This window comes from Notechis scutatus, chromosome 3 (assembly GCF_049901735.1).
Source record: "Notechis scutatus isolate UNSWTSFEM ecotype Mainland chromosome 3, rNotScu1.2, whole genome shotgun sequence".
NCBI lineage: Eukaryota > Metazoa > Chordata > Lepidosauria > Squamata > Elapidae > Notechis > Notechis scutatus.
The window spans coordinates 161,820,748-161,840,257 of NC_142011.1; the positions used below are offsets into that span (position 1 = coordinate 161,820,748).

Consider the following 19,510-nt stretch of genomic DNA (forward strand, 5'->3'; position numbering starts at 1 on the left):
CTGGTCAAGAATGTCTTAAAGAATATGGGTTAGAGACAAGTGGAGACCTCCAACTTGATAAATTCTATTTTTGCATAATCATCACATTTCCTTTTTTGTGTAAAAATATGGTCCATGTTGCACAATACATGCAAACTCAGTCAATATCTCCATTTGAAACCTGTTCATCTATCTCTATACTTAATGGTAATATTTATGTTGCTACTTTTATTACCATTTGTGGTTGGTAACAGCTTTACACCCAGCCACCTTTTCATTCTTGCCAACCACAGAGGTGGTAAGTGGAGTCTAGCCCATACCTGTGGGATACATTAGTGGACTCCTTAGTAGACTCTTAGAAACCTAAGTCTACTAGAGTATTTCTACTAGTCGTCTAAAAGTCTATCAACTTGACAATCATATTCTAAGAGTCATTGATATAAAAGTTAATGCTGTAATTGTTAAGTATTACCTTATATGGCCAGCCGAGTTGAGTCTGATGTCAGACTCCACCGATTGGCCCAGCCACTGGCAGGAGAAATAAAGTCCCGTCAGTGGCTGAAGCATTGGACAGCGCCGGCACCTGCCGCGAGTTCGCGGCTTGTATTTTATTCTCAATAAAGAAGTTACCTGTCGCTCAGGTCCGCCTCTTCACTTGCACCTATCTAGCAGTAATTCTTTAACAGCTTCTTGTCAGTCCTACCAAGTAAACCACATTAGGAAATCAATTCCAAAAGACTTCTTTATGGCTTTAAGTTGATCCTGAAAAATCAATCCTAGATGCAAAGTAGCATCTCTTTTCTACCAGCAGACAAGAGTGTGTTTGTACTCTATGAAATAGAAAAGAAATTGTGTGTAATTATGCAGTGCTAGAGATGATTTACTAGAAAGTGTATTTAACCACTAAGCAAGTATGTCTTGCTGCAACATGAAATCAGTACTCATTGGCTACTAATAAGGAAAACGCTGGTTTACAACCTGTTTGCATTGTTCTATAACCCCAAAGTTCGGTATGGTTAGGCAAAAAACACCATGAAAAATAAACTTGGTCAGAAAGTTCACCCAATAATTGCTAGTGTGAAATTAAAACCCCCAGTTGCATCTGAAGTACATGAAACATAATATTCAACAATATAATAAATATTAGTCAATAGAACCAATAACATCCAGAAGTAAAATCAGTTTTGATTTTTGTTTCTTCCTCCTCCTGAGATGGCTTCTTAACCTGTCTTCTCCCAGTGAGAAGATAATTTTTTGAAAAGCTGATGTTGTAGAAGAGATGTGATACCTTATGGTAGCCCTTCCTTCCCAAAACAGGAGTTTCATGGCACCTTTTCCAAGTAATACATTTTATTTATTTATTTTTAAAATTGTTATTGTGTTTACAATAATAAAAAACAAAAGGAACAAAACAAAAAGTTTCATACATTCTCTGTCTATATTTCATCTATCTATCTATCTATCTATCTATCTATCTATCTATCTATCTATCTATCTATCTAATGTTTAATTCACAATTAATATATTTTACATTGCTCCAATATGCACCTATTTTTATTTATATATTCACTTTTAAAATAATTATTATAGTTCAAGTGGTATTGCAATACACATAATGTGAGGAGGACTCTGATCACATGACCATTTTCTAGATTTCCAGATATTAACTCTTGAGGGGCAATATGTGAACTTCCCACAGTTATGTTTAAGATTCAAATCTCCTAAATAGATAAATAAAATTTGAGAACTATTTTTTTGTAATAGATTTAAAATGAAATTAAATTGAAAAGCTCTTCAGATGGAACCTCACAGCATTTTCACAGATGGCTATTTCTTTAAAATAGGAGAGAACGTTGTAAGTAAAACAGGAGATAAATCAGGCATACATAAATGTTCTGTTTCCATAGTAAGTTTTCTTATGTTTATATTATGTATGTCTCATTAAACACTTAGCTCAGTGGGAATGAACACAAAAATATACTTTGTTAATGGAAAAAGTGGAATATAAAGTTCTTAAATAAAATATTGATTTATTTTTAAAAAATACACCCAGTAGGCTTCCGAGTGAAGTGTTATGGCCAGTTAGATGTCTGCGAATGGTTCCACTGCACAGCAGTGGAACTGCCAGCTAGCCCACGGTTCTGGCAGATAGAATTTCTCTGGAGGGAAAGAGGAATTGGAAAATGACCTACTTGCGCTCCCGGTTCCTTGCAAGGAAACTGCAGGAATTTAGTTTCTTGTGACTGGACTGTGGATGATTGTGGTTCAAGCAGCTTGAGAGCTGAAGGGGATTTACAATGTACCCTAAACTGCTGTGTGGCCTTCATGGAAATTGAATTAGCAAAAGCCTTACCTTCTTAATCACTTTATGATTTAACTGATTTACAGTCAAAAAGAGATATTCCTAATTGCAGTGAAAATCAAAAGCTCCTGGTGAGTGACTTTTTGAAATGGAGGGGGGGCAGTGGTGGGTTTCCAAATTGTTTCCTACTGGTTCTGTGCACCTGCAGAGGGCTCAAAGACCGAACTAGTCCAAATTTCCACTACTGGTATGCCAGAACTGGTCGAAACCGTCTGAATACCACCTGGGGGTGGGGGGAGTTTTGAAGAATTTGGTGAAAGCATTACCAAAAGCAATTTTGTAGCACTAATGAAGTTACCTAGTTTGGTAATGAAGCATCTGGAAGGAAACCATCAAGCCTGGAGACCACCAATCACCTCACAATTTAGTAAAAAAAAAAAAAAACAATTGCAGTTAAAAAGGAAATTTGCAAGGATTTGCAAGGATAAAAAAAGATCTGAAACAAAAACTTAAGAAAACTGAAGGATCCATAGGGCAACTGTTAAAAACAAATTACTGACAAAGTACAAGTTTTGGAAAGTAAAACAGAAGCTGGAAACAGGGAAACACAGGAGGATTTGGAAAATTTGGATGAGAGAAATGATGGTGTAAAAAGAAATTAAGGGTATTTTTAAAAAAGAATAATCTTACTAAAGACATAGAAGCAAGGATGGTTTGGGGTGCAAGTAAAAGTTTTGTTAGATAATACTTTATACAATGCTATAGTGGATTTAAAAAGAAAAGGCAAGTGAAAATACAAATGGTTTTGGATGAGACAAAAAAGGGGAAGAAAAATTCAACTCCAGGGATGACAATTATGTATATTTACAGTGAGACAGATGACTACAAACTATACAAAGCAAAGTAGTTTTGAATTTAGAAGTAAATCAAGGAGATGATTGTCATACAAGTTGCAAAAAGAAAAAGAAAAGAAAAGATATTAAAGTTACAAGAAGGGAACACCGTAATAGTAGATAATGTAAATATGTGAAAAACATTTTATCAGTATTACACTATTTTATACAAATTATAAAGAACCTTCTTCAGAAAAAAGTGGATGAAAAAATGCACTAATAGAATTTACTAAAGACTACAGACAACCAGAGACAAATTTTAAATGGAATTATAATAATAAGGAGCTATGCACAGCTATCCAAAAGGCTGAAATTGTAAAGGTGCCTAGCCTAGATGGATTGCGGGATCTTATTAAAAATGTTTTGAAGAGGAGTTTTAAAATCCTTCACAACAAATGATGAATATTGTTTTGCAGAATGGAAAGATTCCTGATAATATAACATTAATGCGAAAAAGGGATAAGATTTTATTTTAACAAGAAACCAGCAATCCATATCATTATTGAATAATGATTACAAAGAGTTTACCATGATTTTGGCTGAAAGGTTTAAAATAATTTTATAGGATTTACTCATGAAGATCAGTGTGGATTTTTGCCTAAACTACAACAGTAAGATAATATTAGAAATATTTGAATATTCCAGAATATTTAGAACATAATGAAAAACAAACTGCATTGATAATCTTATCAACATTTGTGGAAGATTTGGTGTTGATTTTAGAAGATCCACTAGAGGGAGTTGAAGCATTAATGGAAAATTAAAGGACTTTGATATATTAGCAGGTTTTAAGATTAATAATCAGAGTACAACGTTGTTAACTAAAAATACAAAACTAGAAATTAAAATAAAACTGATAGAAAAAAACTAATTTTAAGATTGAGAAAAAATAAAATATGTTGGTATTATGATGCTTACCCTGGTATTTTAGGTTTTTCAGTTCTTTGATATAAATATGAATTGTAGATTATTTCAAAATAATTACATTAAGACATGGAGTGAAATTTAAAAAAATACAGAACTTGTCACTGTTGGGGAGATTTTATGGGATAAAATGAATGTTTTGTCAAAAATGGTGCTTTGTTTCAGACAATACTTGTTTTGGCAGCACATCTATCATTTAAACAATGGCAAAAAGATGTATCTAAATTTATAGGGGTGTAGGGAACAAATACAGATAATTCTCTTATATTCTCTTTCTTTGATAGATTCTGTTAATTCTCTTAATTGTGAACCACCCAGAGCTGTTATGGAATCAAACAACATCAAAACTGAAATATTAAATTAAATGACAAAGAATTTTAGGTGACTATTTAGGAAACGTTTCCCTCTAGGTTTAGAATGTCAATTAATGACAGGTAAAGTTAAAGTCACAAAGGTTGACTTTTTGGGTCATAATAGTTTGACCTGTTATTTGGAAAAGTTCTGAGAGAAATGTGGATGAAGAAAATATATACTGTGTTTTGCGGTCATCCCTGATGTACCCTTTCTGACAGTTGTGCAGCAGCCATTTGTTGAATCAAATGAGTTAAACATATCTAATACTCAACAGTACTTTGGGCATATAGTAACATATGTTTATATTTCTGTTTCTAAGCAAAACATGATCATATGCTTATGGTGTGAATAAGATTTAAATTTTAAAAAGTCAACAACTTAATTCAATCAATCTAGTAAACATAATTCAAATCTGTCAAAATATATTATTCATCATGAAATATTTAAATACTTTGAAAGCAGCTCTTTTAAGTGCGAGATTATAAAGTTAGAAGAAGTATTTGTTTGGTTTTTCAGAAATCTCTAATGCTCTTTAGGGGATACATCCTAGATCTTTGGATAAAAGGAAATGTACACAGCAATATATTAATTGGTTTATTCAAGTTGGGAGTGCCAATAACTAGAGTTCTTGGTAAACCCTACAATTAAAATTAAATTAAATTAAATTAATTAATAATTAATTATTAAATTAATAAAATAAAAATAAAAATTAAGGTTAGTCATTAAAACAGGCACCTAAAATAGCAAAACAAGAAATACTCTAAAAAACTTTTGTGATATTTCTTGTTAAATGTATATCCTGGTTTTGTTCAGGGTAGTGTCCATAGTGTTTCCTCTTGCCATTTGTCCCCATAACAATGCTATATGATAAGTCAGGCTTGAAAGAGAAAGCAACCGGCCCAAAGCCACCAATGAATTTCTATGATTGAGTTGGACTAGAACCTGGTTGCCCCAGTGCCACTTAACTTTCTTAACCACTATGCAATGTTAAGCTACATGGGGGCATAAAAATATACAGTAGCACATGTTAAAGGGATTGAAAGAATAATTAGTCTGGATGATACCAAAAAGAGGTCTACAACAATTCACAGCCAACTCACAATGGCCAATTTGCCGCAGCCAACTCAGCACGGCCAACTTGCCAAAGGAAAATTTGCCATGGCCAACTTGCCACAGAACAATTCACCACGGGACAAGAGTTACACTAATATTGAAGAAATAGTGGAATAGAATCATTAAAGAAAGGATGCCAAAGAGGGACAAAATGAAACGTGAATGACAAAAATTAAAATAATGCTTAAACTATTTTAAATAATTAAATTGAATTGTTGAATAGTCCCACAGCGAGTTGTTCTGTGGTGAGTTAGTCAAATTAGCCATGACAAATTAAATGTAGTGAATTGGCTATGGCTATTGTTCCATTCTACCATAAAGGCCCCAGAAAGTAGATGTCAGTTGTACTTGTTAGCTTAGTTTGTCTTAGCTTCAGGTGAAAACTGAATGCTAAAAGGTGTTATTTCTTTCTCCTGTATCTTTCAATGGAAAGTAGAAGCTAGTCAGAGCTATTCAGGTGTTTTGAGCTGCCACCACATTATGCTCTTGTGTTATAAAGTGGGATGCTCATAAACAAGTTTCAAACATTACAGTTACAGAGCATCAATAATGTTTGGCAAAAACAAGCATAGGGTTTTTCTTCATGAAAAAGTGCTTCTATCCCTGCAACTCTCATTACAAGAGCAGGGTGTGTAAAAAAAAGTCAGAATGACACCTGCAGTCCTGTAATCAAAGGTCTGTCAGTTGTTTGTGTGTGGTGTGTGATGCGCCTTTAAAAATGGACAGAGTTTTTATTGCATCAGTGTATCAGTTTTTATTGTATCAGTGTATCATATTTGGTCCTATGCTACGGACTCCATTGATTCTATTAATGAAGTTTGCTTTTCAAGAACATAATTTTGGTATTTTAAAATAAAACGGCTGATATAGCAAAGCTTACCTTTAAAACTTTTTCTTTCTCTTAAATACCTACCTTTTTCTACAAGATGTGTGAATTTGCTATTGTTGCGTATTTGAGTCTATCTTCCCTCTTTACTGTGGTTTTGCTTGTAATTATTTGTTTTTAACCATTTACAAGGCAGCAAGTAGAAGACAAGGAGGAAAATAAGCTCCAATAATTAAAGAGTGTTAGTCCATTTTTTTGGCCAGATATATTGCTGATTTTTTTTTACCAGAAAATGAACCAAGAGCACTCTTCAGGTCCCTAATACTTAGAATATACAGGGAAAAAGTTCTTGTTAGTTTGCATGTGTGTATTTAATTTTCCTTTTTTCAATTATATTCTTTTTCTTGTCAGTTAAAATATTGTATTTTGTTGTTAATCACAGTATGACATTGTTCCATTTAATTACATGCCCATGGCTGTTGAACTGTGTAATTAGGATTTTTAACAATTCATTTCTGAATCCCTGAGCCTGCAGTGAGCAAAAACAAAACCATAAACCAAGTGATTGTGTTATAAAAATTATGATCAAGCTGGATAATGAGGATTCTTTACCTCTTTATGAAAAAGCTCATTGGGTAGATTTGAGTTGGAAAAAAAAATACCCAGAAGAAAGCAATAGCAAGCTTCCACACAGTTGCCAAGAAAACTGCTTGGCTGTTTCCTTAATAGTCACCAGGAGCTGCACTCTGTTAAAAACAATCTTTACTTGTTTTGTATACATTGCATGCAATCAAAAATATTTCCTTTGTTGAAACCCTTTGTTGAGAATAATGGAGGCCTTTGTGGATTCTTTATTATGTCTGATGCTAAAGAAGGGATTAATAAAGACACGTAACTGATCATTTCACAATTCCGTGAGAGATATTTCTCTTTTCTTTGAAGGGAAAAAATTGAAGTAATACTTTCACATAACTTATAGAAATTCAGAGACTAAGATGGCTATGCTGTGCAGGACATTCATTCATTCATTCATTCATTCATAGTTATTAACTGCTCAACTCCAGGAAGGTTCTATAGTAGTTAACTTTTGCTAAGGAGCTCTTGGTAGCATGTGGTTTTTCCCCCTGGTTTTAGCAGAATATCTACAAAATAAAAAGTCTATTCTTCATGCTCTAAACCTTAGACATTCCATAAAATGTTTCTTTCTGTCTTTCTCTCTCTCTCATTTTTTCAGATAACGTATAACTTTATATTTCATTATAATGATGGTCTCATTTGAAAGTTTTTCTACCACATCAAGGTTCAGTACTATTGTGAATGCTTTTAAATGAAATCTTCTATCTTTTCTATCTTTGAATAGAGCCTCATTTAATTTGGAAAATTACAATAGGTGCAGGAAGGAGTGCATTAGTTTGAAAATTAAGACTGCAATGTTTTAAGGTGTTTAAGAGTTTGTGAAAATAATGTGTTTAAAAATATCTTGGATGTCCAGTAGTATTATTCCAAAGTGGTTTCAAAGATAAATATTTGAATTGATTGCAGTTTAAAATTTAATCCTTAGCAGAAGTTATCAAACTTTTAAGGTAATGGACAGCAATGCATTATTTTGTCTGATGTAGGTTTGTGCTGGCCTTTGATCATAATAAAAGTTTGATTTTCATGTAATGGATGCTAATTTAAAAAGTGAAAAAAATTAAACCACTGTAATCTCTCAGGATCTCTCATCCCTTGATTGGCAATCTCTATTCACTGGATGCAATACTGTTGAAGACCATTATAACATATTTTTACTTGAAGTCAAAAGAGTCATCAAACTATATGTACCAACAACAACTCCCAAAACAAAACAAAAAAGCAGATTACCCATATCAATAAGGAAACTTCAATCCAAAAAGAGATCACTCTGGCGGAAAAACAAATCTGGTCACTTTGCCAATTTCAAAAACCGATACAAAAATCTATGCCACCAGATAAAGACCGAATGCACCCCTGGTTTTAGCAGAATATCTACAAAATAAAAAGTCTATTCTTCATGCTCTAAACCTTAGACATTCCATAAAATGTTTCTTTCTGTCTTTCTCTCTCTCTCATTTTTTTCAGATAACATATAACTTTATATTTCATTATAATGATGGTCTCATTTGAAAGTTTTTCTACCACATCAAGGTTCAGTACTATTGTGAAAGCTTTTAAATGAAATCTTCTATCTTTTCTATCTTTGAATAGAGCCTCATTTAATTTGGAAAATTACAATAGGTGCAGGAAGGAGTGAATTAGTTTAAAAATTAAGACTGCAATGTTTTAAGGTGTTTAAGAGTTTGTGAAAATAATGTGGTTTAAAAATATCTTGGATGTCCAGTAGTAATATTCCAAAGTGGTTTCAAAGATAAATATTTGAATTGATTGCAGCTTAAAATTTAATCCTTAGCAGAAGTTATCAAACTTTTAAGGTAATGGACAGCAATGCATTATTTTGTCTGATGTAGGTTTGTGCTGGCCTTTGATCATAATAAAAGTTTGATTTTCATATAATGGATGCTAATTAAAAGTGAAAAAATTATTCAAACTACTGTAATCTCTCAGGATCTCATGCAACACAAGAGTCTTGTAATTGTTGGCTACTTTCTGACATTTTCAGCCATTTTATTTTAGTGTTCATGGCTGCCACCTAGTGGTGTCATCTGTGCTTAAAGCCCTGTTTTTTGCATGTTCAAAATTAAGAAAATATCCTAATGCGTTTAGTATCTAATAACTCTAAAGTGGTCTTATAGATATTGGCAGAAGGTAGGAGACTGTTTATAGAAACAAAAGGTCTCTGAACCACTTCTGGCTAACCAATTAAAACAATTAAGCTTTTAAATCTTTTTTTGGAAAAAATAAAATGTTGATAGAGCAGTTATAAAGATGTAACCATAGGAAAAAATCTTTACTTACAATGATTTGTTGCTGTTTATTATAATGGGTTGGATTTTATAGGAAATTTAAGCATAATTTAAACAATTTGATATAGTTGAATTGTGATTAGCAGCTCTGTACCGCACACCTACAGCTTTCTAATAAAGGACAAAAAAAGATTTTACTTTGGGGAAGAAATAATAGATAAGAGATAATGGAGCAGTTTTATTAACTACAGATTCTAACATCCTTGGATTTAACTGATGCTGCATGCATCACTGCCTGCTAAAGAGAATTTTATTTATTTCAGTTTTCTAGTTAAAAAAATCTTGAAGTTAATTTTTAAATCTATGTGAGTGTTTTGCTTGTCATTACCTTTTCCAACCTTGATAAAGGAAAAGCCAGACTGACTTCTTCTTGGGTCTTACCTGGAAAAAGAGATTGGACTGTTGTAGTGTGCTCTTGCATAGTATCTGGAAGCTTCAACTGATGCAGAATTCAGTGGCACAGGCAGTTTATGTGGGCCCCAAGAACAGCACATGTCACACCTCTCCTACAAAAGCTTCATTGGCTACCAGTTTGCTTCTGGTCCAATTCAAAGACCTGATTTTTACCTTTAAAGCCCTTTATGGCATGGGACCAGGATTTGAGGGATCGTCTCTCCCCGATTACATTATTAGATCTGCCAGAAGAACAGGTTCTGGGTATCATCTTTTGAGGAATTTACATTTGATGGGTCCCAGGAAGTGGGCTTCCTCTGCCATGGCACCGTCTTGAGAAACATTCTACCTCCCCCCCAAGATATCAGATTAATTCCATTCCTGTTAATGTTTGGGAAGCCCTCAAAACCTGTTTATATCCCCAAATTTGGGAGTTGCAGGACTGCAATGGTGACATTTTATGGTGGCTCCCCTAATATGAGTAACACATGGTTGTGATATATCTCCCCATATGTATACTTTAAATTTTTTATTATATTTTAATTTTTAATAATAATTGCCCATTTTTATAATTCACGTTTTTATTGTTTTTATATTGTTTTATTTAATTGTTGTATACTGCCTCAAGTAACTTTTAGTAAGATAAGATAGGTGACTATATGTCCCGTTTCAGAAGTATTTTAGATAATTTTAGTTCAATTTTTCTTTTATGGAAAACAGAAACAGATTTTTCACTCAAGATAATAAAGAAATAGCTTGGTGGAAAACTTTGCAATTATTCAGTAAGGAAAAAAAAAAGACATAGGATTACATTCAAAGATGCAAATAAAGGCTCTTGGAATTACTGATAAGTCTTACAGAAAGAAAGAAAGAAAGAAAGAAAGAAAGAAAGAAAGAAAGAAAGAAAGAAAGAAAGAAAGAAAGAAAGAAAGAAAGAAAGAAAGAAAGAAAGAAAGAAAGAAAGTAAGTTTTTCATTCCTCCGTAGTAAAATTGTTTATCTGCAGTCTCCTTCCCCCCAAAATGGAGATGGAGACCCCCATTTGAGAACAAAGTTCCCAGTCACTGGAATGTAATCCAAGAAAAATAAATACTACAAAGGCCAGTAACAGGAGGATGTCTTTCGAGCTTGTTTTTTGTGACCATCTCGGCTCCTGGAGAAAGGGGGTTCCCCCAAAACATGTGTATCAGCTGGATACACTCTTTGTACTAAGTTTCTGTCTGTTTAGCCAGATGTCTTCCCAACAGGGACAAAGGAAAAAAAAACAGATCTTGCATTATAATAAGACAGGAAACTGAAAAGTGTGTCTAGTGAAAGAAGGCTCATTGTATCCCATCTGATATTTATTAAGGGTTGTTTAAGCAGGGAGAAATGTGCAGCATCCGGAAATGACCCGGACACTCTGGTATGTTCAACTGGTGACAAAGGATTGGAAGCAGCCCATCATTAAAGCTGGGTGCTCAGATTACATAAAGAAGGACCCAAATCAAATGAATGTGAACAGATAAAAGTCCAATTAACATTAAACTTGGTTTTGCATAATTTAGAATATGGTCACTTCAAGAGTATAGAATAGTCTTATGAACTTTTAATCTACTAATGAATACTAGGAAATTCACTGTACAACTTTTCCCTTCTAATAAATGCAGTCAGGGAGTAAAGCCCTCCCCAGTTTCACTTACATTCCATTCATTTTACTTACATTTGCAGAGACAATTCAGGACTGAGATATTTCATTTTAAGAGGAGCAAACAAAAGTAACAACAAAAATGAGACAATATGTGACCATAAGGATTGCAACAGGGCACAAAGTGTCCTTACAGTTACAAGTGTCCTTCTTACAGTTGTCTCATATTTTTTGTTGTTACTTCTGTTTGCTCCTAATTTGGCCAAATTAGCATATATTAAATTTCTAGAGCCTAATGCTAATGGTTTTGGTAGGTCAATTATTATATTTTTTTAACTTTTAGATAAGTAGTTAACTTATAGTTTGAATGTTTTAAGTGGAACAGAAATTTTTCTGAAAAGCACAATTCTAGGTAAAACCCATAGAATGCATGTTTCTTATTTCTTGTTGCCTGAATCAAAACTCATATTCATAAGATTAAAAACTGTGTGTGTGGTATTTATCCATTTGGGAATCTGAATATTTTAAAAACAGTGTAAAGGATAGTAATTTACCATATCTATTTAGGTGAAGGAATAACTTCTGGTATGCAAAAAAATATGTGACTATCTATCATTTAGGAATCCTGGTATCAACTCACTCATGGTCCATATTTGACCAAGATGGGCAGTCTGGAAACATAAAATATAAATAGACAAAATTATGTGTATGCAGCATATACATTGAACATTATGTATGAACAACTATCTCTGTCTATTAATAGATAGACAGACTGATTGATTAACTGGCTGAACTTGCATTGAATATAATGCATGACTGTCTCTATCAAACCAATAAATTAACTGATTATGGGTTATTGGTAACCACATTTAGTTTTAGCCTTATGCAGACTTGCAAAAAAAAATCTTCATATTAACTAATTACAAAATAATGATATAATATAAAGAGAAATCTAAATTCTTAATTTTATTTTGTAGGTATTCAAGAAGGAACACAATGCACCAAGTGTAAAAGTAACTGGGCACTGAAATTTTCAATCATACTTTTGTATATATTATGTGCCTTGCTAGCAATAACAGTAGCCGTCTTGGGATACAAAGGTAAGTTCCATGTCTATAACAGCAGCTGTGTACTGAGTCCAAGAGAAACTGACCACAAAAAAATAATTGATTAATTAAATCAGTGTGATTTCAGAATATATCACAGACAAAAGCAAATTGTAATCATCATTATTTTCTATGCTAGCCTATCAGTTAATTCCTCATCCTCATTCCTCAAATAAATAATTACTTAAATAGGGTAAGATTACCAGTCTGTGATGATTAAATTATAAAAATGTAAGCAACACTTTAAGTTTAGGAAAAACAAAGACTCTTTGCCATCAATCTATTTCATACATCAGACTTTCATAATGTTATTGTATTTAGGAAATAAGTATACATCAGTCTTTCATAATGTTATTGTATTTAGGAAATAATAAATGTTATTGTATTTAGGAAATAAGTATAATACAGAAGCTCAGTAATTCAGTTAAATTTCACTGACTGCTCTTCAAACATGCCTTATTCATTGACTTCAGTTTAAGGACTGGATGGACACACACACACCATGGATAATATTTAAACATCAATAGTAAGGGGAAATCTGAATATGTCAGTACTCTGCATATATTATCTACCTGTTGAAATGCAGGTAAACAGCATGTTACCTTTCTTTATTATAGATCCCAGTTTGAAAAAATATGGAAAAGCAAGGTTAGATAGTCCTTAATTTAACAATTATTTGTTTATAAATTGCTTGAAATGACACTGAAAAAAAGTGATTTATGACAGGTCCTGATATTTATGATTGTTGCAGCATATCCAGTCACGTGATCAAAATTTGGGTGCTTGAAACTGGCATGTATTTGCAATGGTTGCAGAGTCGTGTGTGTGTGTGTGTGTGTGTGCGCGCGCGATGAGATCATCTGCCACTTTGTGAGTCTAAGAGAAAGGGAAAGGATGTAGTGGATCTGACTGAAGGAGATTTGAGCTTATGAAAGCTCATTATAAATACATGGAACTAAAATAAATGTCAGAAAGCATGCAATGGCACTACCAAAATGGTTATGGGAAAGTAAGAATCATATATTGATCATAGTTACATGTTAATGCTCCAGTAAATGATAATAAATAAAGGTTGTTGAGTAACACAATGAATGAATTGCAGAGTTAATATATGTAGAAAGAATAAATGGATCAAGGGAAAAAGAAAGACCAAAGAAGTACAGTAGAACTTCTGGTCACAAACACTTTTGACCACGATCAAATCAGGTTCCAACCAAAAAAATTCACAAAATTTTTGAATCTGGTCACAAACACATACTCGGGTGGCAGTCAAACACAACCCCTGACCCAGAAATTCCTGAAGACGAAACATTAGAAAATGAAGAAATTGCCAAAGTTATGGAACAAATTATGGTTGTGACCAGAGGTTCTACTGTGTGGTTGGGTGCAGTTAATGAAGTCTTGCAAAAGTGAGAGGTGAGAAGTTTAAAGAACAAAAGGCAGTGTAGGAAGCAGCTTATAGAAAATATCAAAAGGTGTCGAAAATGTCTTGGTGTTGATAGGTTTTCCGATGTTTCCTTTTGTTTTTCTTATTTTATGCCATCACTTTTCTTTGGCTTATTATTTCTTACCCCTTTTCTTCATTTTGCAATAATTTAACTGAAATGTAGTAATATGACAGATATCCATGTATATATGTTTAAAATAACAATTCTTTTTTGTTCTTATTTTCTTATTTTGTACCCACATCCTGACCAGCTCCACCATCACTGTTGCTTTTCCTGAAAGTAGTTCTTCTTAATCCTTCTTAACTGAATGTCTTATCCATAAAATATCCATAAAATGGATAAGACATTCATACTATAGCCAAATAATTACTCTTGTGCAAAAATTAAGAGTAATAATTACTCTTGTGCAAAAATTAAGAGTAATAATTATACTTGTGCAAAATTATTTTAATTCTTGTAATTCATGTGAAACCTTTCTGAGCTATAGTTAGTGGCCCAATGGTCTTTATTTAATTTTAAATGCCATTAGAATCTGACATAAAATATTTGCTAAAGTGTGAAAAGATATTTTAACTTCCAAAAGCACTATTTCAGTATGATATTATGTGCTCTCTGAAATTTCTTAGCCTATTTTGTAAAATAAATATTCCGCTTTCCCCAGTAGTTACTTTCTCTTTAATATTTGGTTTCTACCCTGGATTGACTTTTGATTGTAAATTTGTTATTTTGTTTATATGGGTAATGCTTGACTTACGACCGTAACTGAGCTCTGTAATTATGGTCATAATTTGTGATGGTCGTAAAACACATGACTGACCCAAAGTTACTTTTCTTTTTTGAAAGGTCATTAAACAAACATGGCAGTCACAAAATGAACATGGTGGTCATAAATCTAACATGATGGTCATAGAGTGAATGCCATGATCAATAAGCAAACATCTTGTTTGCTATGGGGAGTTTTTTGTCACAAACTGGAGATAAATGCCGGTTTCCAGCAAAAACATATTTAATGGCAGTCACATTACTGGGGTATGCTGCAAACATCATAATTTCAGGATGGTTACCCAAAATATGGTCGCGAGACTATGAGAGACAGTGGCAGCCACCAGAATTTCAAAACCAGGTCATAAGTATATTTGGGGGCGGGAGTGTCCAACATATCTTAGAACAGTCACTAAATGACCAGTAATAAATCAAAAACTACAATATTGCAAAATTCTGTCTTATTAAATAAAAACAAAAAGCACTATATTCTACGAGATTTTAAGGTTTTAACATATAGCTTTACACTCATCTCATTATGATTTTTTTTTTTTGGCCTTTTTCTATCACTTCTTCAGCTTTATATTGTGTACTTTCATGATTCTAAAAATTGCCTGTGACTTAAGTCAAATGTAAAACTCAGTACTTCTAACAATTGCAACCAGGTATCCTATGAACATCTCCTCCCCTCCTTCTGTTCCCCTCGGAGCCAGAGGGAAGCCTCCAAGCCCCATTGAGTCCATTGTGGAGGGGGGCGGCAGGCAGCAGCATGCTTTGAACAGATCTGAAAACCCAAACAAACCTGATAATTCTCCCATGAGCTGCTCAGAGCATCCAGTAATGGGAGGTGCTTCAGTCTCTGCTTGTCTAGGCTGCGCTTAATTTGCGGAACGCTCCTCCTCCTCCACGGGACTCCTCCCCAGCGTTCCCCAGTTTTGGCTCAGCCTCATGAGAGTAGGCAGTGCTTTTCGTTACTCCTTGGCCGAAACAGGAGAATTCTGGTTCAGGTTTGGAGACAGTCAATTTCATCTTCTTCTAACAATTGCTCTTCGACCTACCGAGGCTGCCTTTGCCAAATGGCCATCGGGGATCGCATTATCAGGAAGCGCTTCTTGCGCTCCTAAGCGCAGGGAGGCTTCGATTTCATTCCGGCTCCCCCACCACTAACCCTACCCTTGCCATTGCAATAGCCATGATGTTTTAACATATGGCGTGGCTTTTCTCTCTCACTCTCTCCCGAGTCGTATTGAAGTTTTTTCCCCCAGAACGCCGTTTAGGGGTGGAGGTGTAATCGCCTGGTTATTTTCACCCCTCCCAGCCAGTTTAGCCCTAAGGGAAAGCTGTTGGAGCTTATCCCTTTTCACGGTGGGAGATTGCTGCTGGCGTGCGTGCCACAAAGAAGGGCCGGTTGCCATTTTTGCTGTAAGGGGACTGTGTGGCCGTGCTTGAGTACAAGTTCAGTAGACTGTGTGAGGTAATCCTTATTCCAAATTAAGTTTTTTTTTACACAAAATACCCCGAGGAATCATCACAACCTTGTTTCTAACCTTATTCGAGGCCATTGTTAGTTCTTGTTGTTGGCTTAACCCTCACAGTTTTCCCTATCCAGCAGCACAACAGCGAGCACCTAGGCCAGTGTCCACCTGTGCAGGGAAGCTGTTGAAGGTCTGTGAGTGATAATTTGGCCTGCTAGGCATTCTCAATTTGGCTGATTGGGACATCCAAATTTGATATATATTTGCATACCTATACGCTCTATAGTTATTAATAATAACTATAACTCTATTATAGTTATTAATAATTATAATAATACTAATATAATCATAATAATCATACCCATATAATAATACTAGTAATATCAATAATAAATTATTATTGTTGAGATACGACTCAATTTTGAAACAGATATTCACATTTATATATATATATATATAAAGGGGGGGATTCGATTTCAGGGCACCCTGTCCATCCTTGGCCAGGTCCCTGGACGCGCCAACCGCCTACATAATATAGCATTAAATAACGAGTGTACTGTTAATTCTATAATCAAAATGGCAGGGGGTAGTGGTTCACACAGCTCAACTTCAAGGGGCAAGTCTAAATCTCAACACAATCCTAAGCACAAAAAAAAGGGGGGACTTCTAAGGCATCAGAAAAAGACGCCAACAGGTGCCACAAGGCACTGGAAAAACAAATAGATAAGTGCACACGGGAGGCACACAGGATCTTTCAAGTTTCCTCACCCCACAGTCCAGAGCCGACCTCCTCTTCCCTCCCTCTTCCCCCCTAGATCTCTCTCTCTCATCCAGGTGCAGCATGGCTCCCCAGAGTCAACAAGCCCAGTAACTCAATCACCAACCATGCAAAGGATACCCGAAGTGATGTTCACACCAACGGCTGCCGGTCTTCGACAGGAACAATCTCTTCCAGACGAAGTGCCAGAGCGAATGAAGACCTGGATGGAAATGGCTATCTGTCAGGGAATTGCAGCAGGCCTGCAACATGCGGTTCTGACCAGGGATCACCCTGCACCCGCTGAGTATAATTCGCAATCAGTTTGATCATTGGCCAGGTCGGAGCAACACTATACCAGGTACAGTTTCAAGGGGGTATGCTCCTCCAGGGGCCGCAGGAGGAGGCGGCGGAAGAGGTGGAACACATTGAGCAGATGGAACAGAGTGAATCAGAATCAATACATGATACTGACCCGGCCATGTCAGAAGCGGACCCCTTAGAAAGGGGGATGTCTGAGGATGAGGGCCTTGTTCCTGACCAACCTGTATTTACAGGCTTATTCCAGGCACAACTTTGCAAATCTTTCTCTTTTTTTTTTTTTTTGGAACAAATTTTATTGATTTTAAAGACAAACAAACCATCATCAACCATTGAATACATAAAACCTCTTTCCATTATTAATTTTACAAGTCAAGTAAAATATTATTTTATACAGCATAATTCTGTTTTACACCATTTCGATATGGACACATAAATATCTCTTAGCAAATTTCTCATTTTTTCTCTTTTCGTATTCAATTTCATTATTATTATTATTATTTTCTATATTTATCCAGTTTATAATCATTATCTACATTTCTCTCTGACTTAATTACCATTATTCTCATCCAACATTCCTCCGAGGTTTTATTAATTTTCAAACAAACACGAACACACAAGACACAAAAATATAAAACTTCTTTTAAGAAAGTAGTTTGGCCCCAGATTACCTCTCTTTGTATGGACTTCAATTAAATTCGTGCTCATCTTATATACCATTACCTATTTTATTTACCATTCTATATCTTCTATATAACTTCTCACCGCTTTTCAGTCTTCTTAATTCTATTTTATCTAATTCATTTTAATTTAAATCATTATATTTGTATTTTTTGTCCATTCTTTCCAAATTATCCATTTATCTCATTCCCTACAGTAAGAAAAAAAAAGATTTCTCCTGAAATCACTGATCAGAGTATGATGCCTTTCTATCCTCCCCCTAAGTTAATATTTAAAATAACGCCTAGTACCCAATCTGATTCTGCTTAGTACATTCTACCTGCCAACCTTTAAAAAGAGAAAAAAATAATAAGTCCATAATAATTAATATAATTAGATAATAAATCTAAATGTTGAATCTTATAACATTCCAATTATCCATTTCAAAGAACAAATGCTACAATAATAAGTTTATAGTAGAATCAAGACAATAATCAATTAAACCTTTTAATTAAACTCAATATTTTAAACATTCCTTTTAATATTTTGTTAAATTTTAAAATCTGTCATTACTAAACATTTCAATATTTTAGTCTTTTATTAATTCTTATAACATTCTACTTTTCTATTTCTAATACAAATACTACAATACCATCTTATGTACCTTGCAGAATCTTCTTTTTTAAAGAAATTATACATTACCCTTTATCCCTAAACAAAATTCCTTTTTTCCCATCTTGTTTCATACCTTTGTGGCTTTTTCCTCCCTTTTCCCTTCCTTTCTTATCCCACCTGGCCTTTTTACCCCTCCCTCTACTAACCTCCGCCTTTTTAACTTCCCCTCTCTGTTGTATTCCTTTTTCCTTTTGCTTAATAACATTGTGTTGATTTTGCATCTTATTTTTCTCTTTCTTGAATGTTTTTTTAAGTCTTAAGTCCTTCATTTTCCTTCCTCTCTTTCTCTTTTCTTTCTTAATTAAATTTTTAGATTCATTGAAGATGGCGTCTTCTTCTTCTTCTTCTTCTTCTTCTTCTTCTTCTTCTTCTTCTTCTTCTTCTTCTTCTTCTTCTTCTTCTTCTTCTTCTTCTTCTTCTTCTTCTTCTTCTTCTTCTTCTTCTTCTTCTTCTTCTTCTATTTCCTCCATCTGTTGTGTTTGCTGATAAATAGCAAGTGCCATTTCTAAAAAAAGGAAGGCTTCTTTCACAGCGTCCTTGCTTTCTTTCTTTATTTTCCCATATTCCTTTCTAAGTTCATCAACAGGTAAAGCCATTATAAATCTTTTCTTTGTTCTTCTTCTTAAAGCAACCAAGATGTTTCAAAAGTTAAAACAATTCCCCAAAGTCCCAGAGACATCAATCAGTCCAGACAAAGCACAAAGTTCTCACTTTCTCTTCCTGGGGTGGTATCAGTAAAAAGGAAAAGAAAAAAAGCCCAATCTGTATTTTAGAGCCTTGTTGCAATTAATTTTTAGTCTCAAAATCTTCAAGGCATCTCCTCCAACAAAATCTTAATTTTTTTTTTTGTCCTCTCCCTTCCCACTTATAACAAGAAGCCAAGTTTTTACCTTTTATAAAAAACAACAGGTTTCTCAATGGCAATTTGTTGATTCCATAGGGAAGGAGAGTAAA

At 34.2% G+C, this 19,510-nt stretch overlaps 1 protein-coding gene across 1 annotated transcript in view; it reads left to right on the forward strand.

Annotated features, from left to right (window-relative positions):
• The window catches only part of COLEC12 (collectin subfamily member 12), an 89,584-nt gene that overhangs the window by 48,386 nt on the left and 21,688 nt on the right, over positions 1 to 19,510 (forward strand). The window contains exon 3 of the mRNA XM_026670309.2: positions 12,330 to 12,452. Within this exon, the coding sequence (XP_026526094.1) occupies positions 12,330 to 12,452 (123 nt within the window). The remainder of the gene's footprint in view (positions 1 to 12,329; positions 12,453 to 19,510) is intronic.